Source organism: Lepidochelys kempii, chromosome 1 (genome assembly GCF_965140265.1).
Source record: "Lepidochelys kempii isolate rLepKem1 chromosome 1, rLepKem1.hap2, whole genome shotgun sequence".
Taxonomy (NCBI): domain Eukaryota; kingdom Metazoa; phylum Chordata; order Testudines; family Cheloniidae; genus Lepidochelys; species Lepidochelys kempii.
In genome coordinates this window covers 19,648,602-19,663,474 of record NC_133256.1, presented here as the reverse complement: position 1 = coordinate 19,663,474, position 14,873 = coordinate 19,648,602, and the positions used below count along the sequence as shown (strand labels likewise).

At 40.9% G+C, this 14,873-nt stretch overlaps 1 protein-coding gene across 19 annotated transcripts in view; it reads left to right on the top strand.

The window, feature by feature from the left end:
- Positions 1-14,873, top strand: part of DLG2 (discs large MAGUK scaffold protein 2) — a 1,493,215-nt gene that overhangs the window by 1,413,714 nt on the left and 64,628 nt on the right. For 18 of the 19 annotated variants that reach the window (XM_073336088.1, XM_073336081.1, XM_073336168.1 and 15 more), the window contains one exon: positions 6,926-7,102. In XM_073336088.1, the coding sequence (XP_073192189.1) occupies positions 6,926-7,102 (177 nt within the window). Of the gene's footprint in view, positions 1-6,925; positions 7,103-14,873 lie in introns of those variants that run through there. The other variant, XM_073336213.1, reaches the window with a different exon arrangement.

Genomic DNA, 14,873 nt, shown 5'->3' with positions numbered 1-14,873 from the left:
CAGGAGAAGCTGGGCTGACGAGGGAAAAATAAATTCTGACGTCAATATCTGAAAGTTTAATGTGGCGTAGCGATCCCACTCTGCTGTAAGCATTTTGCTATAGGTGTATTTAGTCACAGTTCTATTGTGCTTTTTGTGACAGCTGTAACATTACATAATCGTAGTTTTCATTGGTTTTCGTCTCACGATATTCAAATTGAACCTGCAAGGAGGGGGCAGCATATCTAATAGAGTGCAGAAAAGAAAGCTAGGAAGCCTGTCTCTAAATCTGGCTCTGAAATTGAATCACTGTGTATCTTTGGACAGATTATATAACCTCTCCATGCTTTGGACTCCCCATCTGTGAAAGGGGAGAACACTGCTCTTCCTTTCAAGGATACTATGTGTCTGCGAATTTGCTCTAGCAGACATTTTACAACTGCTGGCCAGATCCTCAGCTGGTGTGAATGGGCATAGATCCATTGTCTATAGTAGACCTACACTCATTTACACCAGCAGAGAATCTGGCCTGTTAAGTCTTATTGTTATTTTATAGTTAAATTGGTGGCAAAGAGGATTGGATTGGAAAGTTATCTGTATGTGGGCTCTCAGCCACACCAAAAGAAAAATGAAACTTTGGAGACTCAAAGAAAGCAGTCACTCATCATTTCAAGCTTGTCACAGTTAGCCTACTGGCCCTGACCACTGGCATAGTTAAAGAATTTGCCTTTTCCCTATGGAATATTGGTTTGGATCTTGCCTAGGAGGTTTAAGACAAATAAGTTCTAATTGCCTCCATTTATATTTTTGTTATGGATTTACATCCATCCACCTTTCAGAACAACTGCCAACAAAAGAATTAGGTCACTGTGGTTAGGACACTAGCCTGGGACTCTGGATACCTGGGTTCAGTTTCTTGCTCTGCCACAGGCTGAGACACTTGGGCAAGGTATATAGTGTCTCTGTGCCTCAGTTCCTCATCTGTAAAATGGGGATAACACTTCCCTACCTCACAGCCTAAATACATTACAGATTGTGAGCTGCTACAATACTACAATGAAGAGGGCCCTATAAGTACGTATCTAAGTAGTTGAAATAGATATTGTTGTCTTGCCTTAAATCTAATTTCTTCTCCTGGGTCATGTATTTATCTGCACCATTAAAAACTGGAGTTTGCTACACAATGCTATATACGGTTTGGAAATATCTCATGTACCATGGAATATTCTACTTTAGGTATGTGATGGGGTTAAGAGGCCCCACGCCAGCACAGAAGGGGTTAAGGAGAGCCTGTGGCCCCAGCTAGCCCTTCCCTGATGTGCCTGCAGCAAATGCCAAGCCTGGAGAGGGAATAAAGGGAAAGAGTCTGGCTCAGTTCAGGGCTGACTGGCCAGGAAGGAGGACAGAACTCTGCCTCTTTGCCTGAAGGGAGCTTTGCCTGCAGAACTGCCGAGGGACGATCCTGCTAGCTAGAGCAGCCATTGGGTTGAAGCAGTTAGACTCTAAGGAACGAGCAACGAACAAGAGACTATTTGGGAACCGAGCCTGAAGAAAAGGACAGGGACGCAGCATGGGAAGATTGGTGGACAGCCTAGTATTGAGTTGGGCTTGCTTTTTGTTTGGTTCTAAGCTCCTCCAAACTCCCCAGGATGGTATAGGACTGAAGGGACATCTAGCTGGTGGACTGGAGCCCGCCCCAGTGGAGATGGGAGAGAGAGAGACTTCTTCCCTGGGGAGACCCATGGTTGCATCAAGCTACAGGAAGGTCCACAAAGATGCACTGCTCCAGCCACCCCCCTACAAATTTGATGACAAAAGCAGACACAACGGAGTCCCTGTGTAAGGGAGTCAATCAAACCTTACAAAAATAAATACATATATAAATAAAGGGGGAGACGCTAAAGAAGGGGGAAGGACATTTTCCTCATAGCTGGATGGATATGGATCAGTTGTTAAAAATGGATGGCCAAGCAGAATGCTCAATAGCAGCAACGGCAGCTGTTCCAACAAATGGCCAGCCAGTAGCAGCAGTTGATCTGTGATCTAAAGGCCCAACAGCAGTAGGTGGTACAACAGGAGGTCACCACCTGCTACAGCGGGACCGGCCAGCTTTGATCCAGCAGCGGCCCCCGTTCTCATCAGGCTTACAAAAATGGGGTCAGCACAGCAACCCTTGATGCTCTGGAGTCTCATAAGAGACATTACGGCAACATTTCCAGGAGGAGTGGTATCTGCGGGGAGTGGGCCCCTGGTTGCCAAAAAGCTACAAGGTTTGTGTTGGAAATGGCTCAGACCTGAGCTGAAGACAGGAACCCAGGGGCAAAGATGATTTCATTGGAACAGTTCACCCATATACTACCCCCTGGGGGAAAAGACTGGCCCCTAATGACTATGCCGCCGCATATCTGGATGTCATCATAATCTGTAGTTGAACCTGGGAAGACCACCTACATCTAACTGCTACACTCCAGTCCCTCAGGGCAGCCAGTCTGAAGGCAAATCCTACTACATATTAATACACAGGGAGCCTTCGTGTGTCAGACCGGGAGAGACATGCTCTGCTGCGGAGGGTTCTGGTGTCTTCAGTCTTCGGAGCCCAATTCTGTTCTGAATAACCGTCTCTCACTGAAGGAAGGGAAGAATCCCCATGTCTCAGTGTGAACTTCGTGGGGGAATAGGCCTCTCCTAGGTTCTGTTCCCCATTTCCTCTTCTCAATACACAATCTTACGTCAAGGCTATATCTACACTGCGCACCTTACAATGGCGCATCTGTGCCACTGCGGCCGCGCCGTTCTAAGGTGTGCTGTGTAGCCGCTCTTTGTAACACTACCTCCAACGAGGGGCAGTAGCTTTGTCGCCTGGAGCACAGCGCCCGCTGACGTAAGCGCTGTCCACACTGGTGCTTTTCATCGTCAAAATGTTTGTCCTTCAGGGCGTGTTTTGTCATACCACTGAGCGACAAAAGTTTTAACAATGGAAGTGCCAGTGTAGACTTAGCCTAAGATCCAGTTACAATCAGCCTTCCCTCAGAATCTTCCTCACAGCACAGCCTGGGGGCACAAGCCTCCACCCGCCCATCTAGGTTTCATTACTGTGTTCCTTAGTCTGAAGAAGCTTGCAAAATGGTGATCATTGTATAGTAGACTGTCTGGAGAACACTGCGGCATGCTCTCTGCTGGAAGCCTCGCTGCTTGCAGTATGCAAGGTGTAACCCTGTGACTGCTCTGAGTGAAACTGAGTCACTTGGACTTTTCTTAACACAAATAAAGGCCATCCCCAGTGAACAAATGTAGCTCATTCTCATGCCCTTCCCTCCTTTGCTGAACTAAAGTAATCCTTAGGGGTTTTAGGAAGCTAAAATACATACATGTTTTTGTGCAACTCTGGTGACACTCAGGTAATGCTGCTGGTTTTGTTTTGTTTTATATACTCTCTCTGCTTTAATCAGATTCTGAGTACTCTGAGTTGGTGCTGTTCATCAGGTAGAGATTTATAAATGAACAGTTTGTGAGTCTTTCAACTCACTAGCTGTAGGCAGGGCTTGCAATTGTTCAGGAGCATATTAAAATTAAAGGAAAAGGTGGAGAAGATTGCAGTTGTTTGTTACATCAAAACTTTTCTAACGTTACAGTGCCATCTATGAACTACATTGTGATCCTAGAATAATGCTGGCTGCAAAAATGAAGGAGACCAAAAGTAGTTGGACATGGTTTCCTTTTATTAGCTGGGTAATAAAAATGGCAATGTTCTGTGGCCACAGTGATGTTTTACATTCTCAGTTCACAAAGTACATCACAAGGTTCTACTGATGTCACACGTGACAGGAGGACTCCCTAAAAATCCTGCTGCAAGAGCCTTCTCCTCTGCAGACCCCGTCATTTGGAAGGGTCTTCCTGCATCTTGCAATATTTTCTTTGTTTGCTTTTCTTTGCAAATCATATCTAAAAACATCTCTTACCCTCAGCTTTTAACTATATCCCTCTCTGTTTTTTTGGTTTTTTTTTAAGATTCTGTATCTCTTTGGGATACATTTGTATGAAAGATGCTATGTCAAATACAGTATGTTATTTTTGTTTATTAATTGAATTTATGCATGCTGTATAGAGTACTCGAAAGTGTTGTGCATTGTATAGACATAAAATAAGGGAAGTCCGTGCCCCAAAGAGCTTACCATCTAGGTGCAGGTAATATACTTCGTTTGGAAGCTGTTTGGAGCAGGAACTGTGTTTTTGTTCTGTGTTTGTACAGCACCTAGCACAAAGTGGTCCTGGGCCATGACTTGGGCTCCTCACATTATACAAATAAATAAATAATGACAAACAACAACAACATTTTAGACCTCAATCTCACAAATCCTTAAGCATGCGCGTAACTTTATAAACATGAATAATCCTACTGAGGTCACCATTAGTTCCATCTGTTCACATGAGGTAATTGCACATATTTAATAGTTTGCTGAATCAAGACCACCCTTTGTTTTTTAGCTATCCCAGACTATCCGTTGAAAGTCTTCAGTGTAACCAGAGCCTTGATCAGAACTCCAATATGACTCTTCCTCTGGGATGTGTAGGGAAAAGGGATTCAAATCAGCACTTCCATTATTTTCCTTCGGGAATCAACATTTGCAATGCACAGTAGCCAAGAATTGTTTCAGTCGATAAAATGTGCCCTTGATAATTCTCTTGTTTCAGATCTCTAATCTCACTTTAATTAGAGTTGTACACAACAGCGCCAATCAGTGTAAGTCAACAGCAAACATTACCATCTGCATTCATCATTAGCATCAACCAGCATGTTAATCTGCAGTTTTAGACTAATGCATGAGCTCATGGGACTCTAGTGTCTGTTCAGAAACAAAAACCTCTTTTCCTTCCACCGTTTAGCTTTTGAAACCTATCATTCCTTTTGCCTCAGAACTTTCAAAAGATGAAGCATTTCCATGACTTCCATTGTAATTTGTTTCACTTCTGGAGTAAGAGTGTCTTGCTCATTCTCTGCTTCACAAAAATGATGTCGTGTTTGGAGATAATTAATTGTGGATGGATTCAGAATCTACTGTATGTAACCAATACTTGGCATTGTTGCCAGCTCTGTGGATAGGGCTATAAGGCTATTATGGCCTTTCATATCAAGGTACATTATTATTTAATGGACTTGCTCAGAAAATGCTTTTGTTTAATATATGTGAGCCCTCATGGCACTTAGTAAAAGTCAGAGTTTCACTTCCTGATAATTCATCTTTTAAAGCCAATTATAAACAGGTTCTTGGTTTAAAACTGGTCAGTGAGGGCACTGCCATTTCTCCAGATGTGATTTTCCATTAATTTCTCAAGGAAAGCAAGACTTCACTCATTTCTTAGCTATCAGAATATGCCGTTTGGATTGATGTAACTCTTGATTATAGGCTTATATTGCAGAGCAGCAGATGATCCACTACTGGCAAGAGCCCTTTAAAGATCATATATTTAATTAATTTGTTACATTCCAATTGCTGACTAAGCTTTTAAAGGGTTTCTGTATCTTCACTGGGCATTGCTTCTGCAGTAAAAGAATGTGAGTGTTATCCATGCTCAAAGTGCATTGAAACAGGGAGCTGCAAGTGAAATCAGTCCCACAGATCGCATAAAGTTCAGTGAAATAATGCCAGATCTTTTATTGTCTTTACCCATCTAAGATGAGTGACTAGAGTGGCTGCACTGGATAAAAGAACCCTCCCACTTTTCTAAAGATGCACGATGCACAGCTACAGTCGCCTTAAGAGAAGATACTGTTTCAATGTATTTTTCCTCCTTACATAATTTCGTCCAGAACGAGTGCTTGCAGCTATGACATGACTGTGGTTGTATAGATACAACCTAAAGCAACACAGTAACAACTGTGGCAACTCATTTTAAAAACATTATTTTCATTAAAGGAAGTAGCCTAGAGTGTTTTAAAACTACCCATAATGCTTCTATAACCATTCTATGCAATTGTACTACAATGGGCAACAACTGATTGTATTAAATCCTTCATATGGAAATGTTTACTAATAAAGATTTTCAAACCTTTTCCCCAAGCAAAAGGGGATACAAATTAGTACATACCTCTTGGGATCACACTAAGCTAGGAATTCTGTATATAGGAGTTATAATCAGATTTTTTTTCCACAGGAGAAGAAATGTTCATTCCAGTTTATTGGTTTCTTCAAACTGTATTTTATTAGGAGAAACCTTTCCTATTTGTTTTCCATGGGAAAAAACTGAGGACAAGACCTTACAACTGGATTCATAGAGACAGACCTCTGCACTTACATGGAGCCCCAGATACAAACACCCTACCCTCATAAATCCCATGGCAAGATCTGGCCCTAAGGGTACATAATCTGGCTTCACTTGTAAATAATAGGAAAACTCTCATTGACTTCAGTGGAACTAGAATTTGACCCTAAAAATTCGGCATTCTCTTCTTTCTGGTTAGTTGTCATACTGTCCGTGTTACGTCTTTCACTTGTGCTCAGAGACGATGGTATGTTTTGTAGGAAAATAAGAAGGGGACACCATTACAATCATTTAGGGATCTGGGGTAACTATGGGGGATTGGTCCTGCTTTGAGCAGGGGGTTGGACTAGATGACCTCCTGAGTTCCCTTCCAACCCTGATATTCTATGATATTCAGTCGTACATTATCACAGACATGAGTCTAAACGTTACAAGCGAGAGATTTTTGTAAACAAATGCATGGTACTACGTATATTTTATCTGCTAAGCTCTGAAACGCTCCAATTAATGCATAAACATTATGAAATAAAATAGGAAATAAAGTAGTTTAAATTCTGAAGAGGTAATTCTTATGATCTCTTTTGAAAGAATAAGAGGGGCTTAAACTACAAGAAGTTGTTCAGTAGTAAATGCTGTCAAGACTGGTCTAATTGCCTGTTTTCATACCCTTATTTTCCTTCCCCAGAGCTATGTTTGATTATGACAAAAGCAAGGACAGTGGCCTTCCAAGTCAAGGACTCAGTTTCCAATTCGGAGACATCCTCCATGTTATCAATGCCTCTGATGACGAGTGGTGGCAGGCCAGGAGGGTCACTCAGGAAGGAGACAGCGAGGAGATGGGAGTTATACCCAGCAAAAGGAGGTATGTGTAATTGCTGCTTTTCTACTTTGTTAGGCACAAATGTGCAAAAGTTTGAGTTTTATTCCAAAACCAACGTGCACTAATCTAAAAAAATATAGGAGTGGGTGCAAAGAGGAGCCATAAAAATTATTCAAGCACTGGGGAAAGTGTCTTAAAGAACTCAATCTGTTCATTTTATCAAAAAGAAGATAAAGAGGTGACTTGATTATGTTGTATACATACCTTTTGGGGAGACCATACCAGGTAGTAAAAAATCTTTAGCAGAGAAAGGCATAACCAGAACCGGGGACTGGAAGCTAAAGCCTGACAAATTGAAATTAGCTAAATCTCTAAAATAATTCTGAATATATCTTTGTTTAGCTGTGGTGGACTCATAGGGAAATGTACCATCTGAATGTTACTGATATTTTTTACTGTCTATGCTGTCTAATGGGTTGCCTTAGTGACTAGTTGTTGGTTTCATCAAATATCAAAACTGCCACTGTACCTTTGTTGATAATTTCAGTAGAGAGGTCAAAAACTGAAGTGGCATGAAGGAGAATGAATTGTATCAAACCAAACCAAATTTTTCCTTTGGAATATTACTTCTAAGCCTGTTATAAACCTTCTATCTACAGTGATTTAAATTCTGGAGTTAATAAAAATGGTTGCACAAATTTGTTACAATGAGATAAATTGGATTGTGGGTGGCCTGCGGAGCACCTAGTATTGTTCCACGGAGAACTGGCTGATCACAGGATACTAACCCTGCTCATTGGTTTTGCCATGTTAAACAATGGAGACTTAAAAATGCCCTCAGATATCACATTGACATGGGCCTTGTTAGGTATCTAGGTACTGAAAAAATGTAGTAGACACTTTCCTAATGTTAATCTTCCATGTAAGATGTTGCTATAATTACCTTAGGGGTTTTTATGGGATTATGAATGCCTGAGTGCTGGTCCATGCAATCATGAATGGAAGCAGAAGGAATTCATAAGACAGTGTCTCTCTCAAGACGTGGTCCATAGTATAAGAAGGTATGAACCCTTGAACTTTATGATATACAAAATAAGGGAGTGGGGAAACAACAAAACAACTGATTAAATGGTGAAGTTAGATTTGTGTCTTGTTGGTTCCACATGTGTGGATGTGGATATGTGTGTGATCTTTTTCTGTTCTGTGATCTTTTTCTGATCTTTGATAGCTGCTTTCAACTACCTGAGAGGTGGTTCCAGAGAGGATGGTTCTAGACTATTCTCAGTGGTAGAAGAGGACAGGACAAGGAGTAATGGTCTCAAGTTGCAGTGGGGGAGATTTAGGTTGGATATTAGGAAAAACTTTTTCACTAGGAGGGTGGTGAAACACTGGAATGCGTTACCTAGGGAGGTGGTAGAATCTCCTTCCTTAAAAGTTTTTAAGGTCTGGCTTGACAAAGCCCTGGCTGGGATGATTTAATTGGGGATTGGTCCTGCTTTGAGCAGGGGGTTGGACTAGATGACCTCCTGAGGTCCCTTCCAACCCTGATATTCTATGATTCTGTAGGTGGGAGAGGATGCATGGGCCTAAGATTTATTGACCTACTTGCAGAAGGTGTTTTCAGGAGGGACAAATATGTGAAGGCATGTTGGATCCACTCAGGGACCGGGCTGCAAGGCACATGGGGCAGCATGAAGGAAGATATGGAGACAGAAGTGGGAGAAAGATGTGGTTTGTTCTACAACTTAGGCAGAGTGGAGAGGGATGCAAAATGAGACGAGAGCAGAGAGTAAGCAGGAAATAGGTTGTATTGTCTTGAAACATGGCGCTTGAATTTGTAATGATGCAGGTACAGTTACAGTGGTCTCTACCCCCCATGCCACTGCATCAGCAGTGAATTGCAGAAGCCTGGGGGAGGGTGGGAAATGGAGTCTGCCTGCTCCAATGGTTCCAAATTGACATCACATTTTTCTCCAATAATTGTTACTGAAAGAGCCCAACAAATTCTGGAGTATAAATAAATGGAACAAAAAGCTGGATAATGTCATCGAAATGCTATTCAGCTTATTCTGGCAAGGCCTTTCTTCGTAACGGTAGGGCTAGGCCCCTTTCCCCATAACAGTGACGTTTTTCTCCAGAAAATCCTTCCCTGAAATGTGAGCAGCCCATGTTAATGCCATACCATTCAAGGTTAATTCAGGGTTTCTAGTATAAATACTGTTGTTCATAAATCTAACATTGACTAGATTCTCCCAGGAGCAGGGGTATATTTTCCCCCCTTTAAAAAGTCCTCTCCCTGGTCCCACTTTAAAAATGTATTGAAGTAATGAATTGGTTTGCTTTTTTTTTTTGCAGTTATTTAGATCAGCAAGGATCCAGTTGTAGAAGATAGATTTTTTTTTCAAGTTGTGTCTTAAAAATTAATGTAAGTTCATACTATGGACACAGTAGTTTCTTTTTAGAGTCATTGAGCCTGACTGTCATTGTCCTGCATCTTATGTAGTCACTTACACCAGAGCAAAGTGTAAAATGCAACCGAAATCAGAATGCTGTTATACTTACTGCACAGGTGTACACAACTGCACAAGGTGGTGTGCAGAAGAGAATCAGCCAATTATACCTAGCATATAAATTCAAATTTAGAGTAAAATCTCTTCTGAAAAGTGTTTACTGAGCAGACGAGACCTGATCCAAAATCCAGTGAAATCAATGGGAGTCTTTCTATTGACTTCAACTGGCTTTATGTTGAGTAGCCATTTTATAAAATTAAATATTGATAATTTTATTTAAAAACTGAAAAAAACAATCAGATTACATTATGAACCAATCACTAGCCAAATTTCCTCTTGTTGTATACATGACATTATCTGTGTAAAAAGAAAAGGAGTACTTGTGGCACCTTAGAGACTAACCAATTTATTTGAGCATAAGCTTTCGTGAGCTACAGACTAACACAGCTGCTACTCTGAAACCTGTCATTATTTGTGTACAAATTGCAATACATGTACCAAAAAAAAGTCCCACACACTTAAAATCTAACAGCAACATCTTTCCCACGTGCTAGATGGTGGTATATCAGAGGGGAGGCGATCAGTGGCAGCTATGTGTTGGAGCCTGAGCCATTTTGCTGGCTTGCAGAGTCATATGGTTCCATCGGCTCGGGGAAGAATGTATTCTAGGGGCTGTTTTGTGCAGCCAGGTGGAAATCTTATGTATATCTCTTCTCCAGTTTATAAACATTTCAGGAACCCAGGCAGGAAACCATAGAGAAGAGGTGACGAATAACATTTCAGAATCAAATAGCAAATAGTCAAAGACCTACTTAAAGCAAATAGGTTGTGAATAGCCCAAAGACTAAAAAATAGGCATTGGCTCAGGCTACTGTGAACACCAGTGTTGGTGCCTTATACTGGCAGTATCTACACTCTAAGTCTACATTCACAAACTGTCCAGACATTTGAGGATTTCCACCCTTGCTTTTCAATCCGCACGTGACTGGACCTTTCCTTTGATGGGGTCTACAAACCGCAACTCATTCCTGATGGAATCCTTCTCATTTATCCCTCTCACCTTTAAAAAGCATTTTAAAGTGCCCTGCCCCCAAAAACCAAAACAGTTTCTGTAGACCCATCACAGTTGGCCCTATATTTACCAAAGTTCCTTTCAATTCCTCTTTTTCCTTTTTTTGCTCTTGGGCCCCCACACTTTGTTTGTATTTTATGAGGGTGGCATATTATTCTGTTATGTACAGCACTCTGAGCACTTTGACCCTTCTGATCATCTAGATTGACCTCCTGTACAATTAATGTATTAATTATAACTGAAAACAAGAGAAAATAACCTTTATTGTCTTACAGTACTGAAGCCATTGACCTCTTCCATGATAGTTCTTTATTTCAGTATGTACTCTGAGAGCAATTAACATAATTAAGTTCTTACTTAGGGAAATGTCTATGAAAATCACCTTCCAAGTGCCTGATTTTACCATTTTTTCCACATTTTTTGGAATGGAACCATTCAAACAGGCACATTAAAGCATGAGCAGATAAGAGAAATTTCCAATGATAAATCAAGACTCTCTTTTCTTTTCCCTTTTATTTTATAATGGATGTGGTAGACCAGAAAAGGTAGTAATTTATAGCTTCCAGGGAATTGCTGCCCATTACTCACTCTGGGATGGTGTGTAGTTTCCAGCCCTTAACTGTCAATCAATTACATGGAGCTTGAAATCAATTTGTCATTAGATTTAATCATGGTCACTTCCATGTGGATTTGTTATTTTGTTTACAACTGAGAAGCCCTCCTTTAAAAGTGAATTTGGATCCTGTAGCACTGTGTCACAGAGATAGGCAGTTTAATTCTGTATTGAACAAGCAGAGTACCATGGTCCTGGCCCAACTATGTCCCCGTCATTAAGGGCCTGATCCTGTGAATTGGTTAGAGTTTTTAACTGCCATTGACTTCAGTGGGAATTGATGTGAGAGTGGTCAGTGCCTCCAGAATTGGGATCTCACTGATCATGGCTTTGGCTTTAGAGGAAGCTGTTCACTCACTTCTAAAGGCAAAACTCTCCTATTTTGGCCTGAGGTCCAAAAATTCTCTTAGCTACCAAGCTCTGGTCACCATGAAGAGGTGTATTTCTAATTACAGTTGTAACGTACCCTCATGTTGGGTGGGTGAGCAGCATGACCCTCTTGCTGTAAAGTGATGTCACTTTGACACTGATGACATTACGCTTAGCGAAAGAGACCATGAACCAGTTTTTAGCCTGCTGGTGTAACCATCAGACAGAAAATATTATTCTTTAACATGTAAGAATGAAACACTGGGTGCCAACTTGTTGGAATCTGGTTTATAATCTCTCTCACGCAGCTATTGCCACAGATTACTTCATTTTACGTGGAAGTGGTCATCTTTAGAATTAGATTTAGAAATGCCAGTTGGAATGAATCTTCTACACATCACTGTTTGATAATGAGAACTGCTGCTCACCTTGTGAACTCTCATACTGATGGGATAATCAAAATGGGTACAACTTTCTATTAAGGACAATAGCCATAATTAGAGAAGTATAAAGAAGCCACTCAAAACTGGTGTTTCAAGGAACTCTAATTTACTCTAGATACAGGTCACTGGAGGTAGGAACACCCCACCTTATGAATGTCAGTCTAAGCTTAGGTACTCTGTGTGCCAATGCATATACACCTGCCCTTATCTTTTCCTGCACTCACTCTCTGAATAAGAGTTGTATGAATTCGCTCTAAGGATCCAAAATGGCAATGAATTGGGTGCTTTTAATTTAATGCAGATCGTATCATCATTGTCACCAATCCCACTGCTGCTGCCTCTGAAATCAAGGAGAGTTTTGCTTGTTACTTCAAAAGAAGCAGGGTTAATTTACCCTAAAACGGGGATCAGCAGCCTTTGGCACGCGGCCTATCAGGGAAATCTGCTAGCGGGCCGGGACGGTTTGTTTAACTGCAGCGTCCGCAGGTTCAGCCGATCGCAGCTCCCACTGGCCGCGGTTCACCGTTCCAGGCCAATGGGGGCTGCAGGAAGTGGTGTGGGCCAAGGGATGTGAATACTATTTTCAAATACATGGGGGGGTGTCTATGCAAATTATATCCATATTGTACAGAACAAATGTTTAAAGTGATATCAGCCTGTCATGCTGTTTACAACTCTACAGAGCTTTCAGGGCACAATTATATTTTTCTCCTTAGATTCTAAAGGGCAAAAGATGAAAAAAGAACACGAAAAAGTCTTTCATAAACATTTTTCAAGGACAAGGAACCAGAGGTTTGCCAATTGCAAAAATCCTTCTGGGTAAAAAGGCATCTTAAATTGGTTATTCTGCCTGACTTGTCATGTTTATCCACTCAACTGGGTTTTACTTATGTTTCTCTTCTAAATTAGCTACCTTTTTAAGAATCCCTCAAGATTTTAATCCCAGAAAGATAAAGCTTTTTAAAATAGCATGGTCTTGTTAGCTTTATCTGAAGTGAGTTACTTGAGCACAGTTGCTAATCTAATGGGAAAAGATAAGTATAGACTAAAATTGATATGCATGTGTGTATTCCCGTGTCCTTATTCTTTTGCAAGCAAGAGGAACATCATCACAGTAGGAATAAGACTGTACTGTGAGTCCAGTAAAGCACTTACCACAAGCTTCATTGAAAGTGGCTTTGCTTTCAGGAGACTTTTTATATAAGATTAACTTTATTAATATTTTTCAATTTAAAATAGGAATTAGCTTTCACAAAGGCCACGAACCACCAAGATAGCTTCATGGGAGCATGGCAAGTCAATTATTTTTGTAACAGCTCACGAAGTCTTAAGCTTTAAACAGGTTAAAAGGATTTTTCCTCCCCAATCTTACAATAGCATGTTTCTCCGTAATAGCAACTGTATGGCTTTTATCGGACAATAAACGGGCGCTGAGCTACCATCAATTGGCAAAATTCTGATTATGAAGACCTGAATTCTTCAGAGAGAGAACAAGTTTTGTCCTAGTGCATTTACACGTGTTGTTTCCATAAAAAGCCAATTAATGAGTATCCTAATATTACTCAAAAAACAGTTGGAGAATGGACATTGGTGGTCAAAATCAGACCTTGCATGAATGCTTATAACAAGCATGGAAGTCTCTGGGCCAAACTGAGCAGAGATGTAATTGATGGAGAAGTTGTGTACTGAGTGTGGTAAATTGGTCTGAAAATGGGTGGAAATGGTAAAACATGTTTGCCCTAATCTGGCATTCAGTGGGCGGGCAAAACTCATTTGCCAATGTGTAAGATAGTCATTTTCCTGCTTCCTTACCCTCACAGAAGGGTGTAAAATAAAACAAGTTTTGTCAAAAACACATTTTATTTTGCACACTTCTATTTAGGAACTTTTCTTACTACACTTTCTATCATTATGCCCATTCTGCAAACCAGCTGAATGCTAAATCCATACAAATTAATCAACTCCAACCACTTATACTTGGTTTCACACCCAACATGTAATTTACACCTTCGTTTACATCACAGATGAATATGACTATGAAATTTAAAGCATGTCTTGCCTGTTATTTTACATCTCCAATAAGAAAACTAATCTGTTGTGTGTAATCCATTAACCATCCACTTACAGCATATGAATACATTCTTCTGCTCCTTCTGTATGGCTTAAAAACAGCAAGGTTAGATGCCCAAGTCTAGATTAAGGATCTAATTGATTGCTTCAGGTGATGCGGAGTGAATGGCAGTGATTCCACCATCACGTGGATTAGTTGGGCCATTGATTGACAAGGTGTTCCATAATTTGAAGGCCATTTCCTCGGTCACAAATAGGATTGTATCTCAGACCCCATTTATGGAGAAGGTAGGCACGTCTGCCATGAGATGTGCAGATGCGATTCAAGGTGGGCCATATTTTCTGTGGGATTGTAGAACCACTGAGTTCTTCAGTTGGGTCCTTGATGTGGTGTTTTTTCAGGATGTTGGTGCCCTTCCACCTTGCTCACCATTGATCTTCAGGGAGAAACCCTGAATCTTTGAGCTCTTGCATTGCCAGCCTAAAAGATTTTCTTGATTTGAGTCAGAATCTCAGTATATTATTTAGGTCTTCGTCTATTGGAAGATTCTTGTTCCCTTGAATATGATGGAGCCTCCAAAGAATTATCATATTGGAATGAACTTGGGGTGGGTGGATGTGCACCAGTACGGGAAGCCGTGGTTGTGGCATTTGTTTTATTGTGCCCGTATTAATCTGCGTGATGCTCTTAAATTGACAATCAACAAGCGATGTGTGTGAGCTACGTGTTCAGATG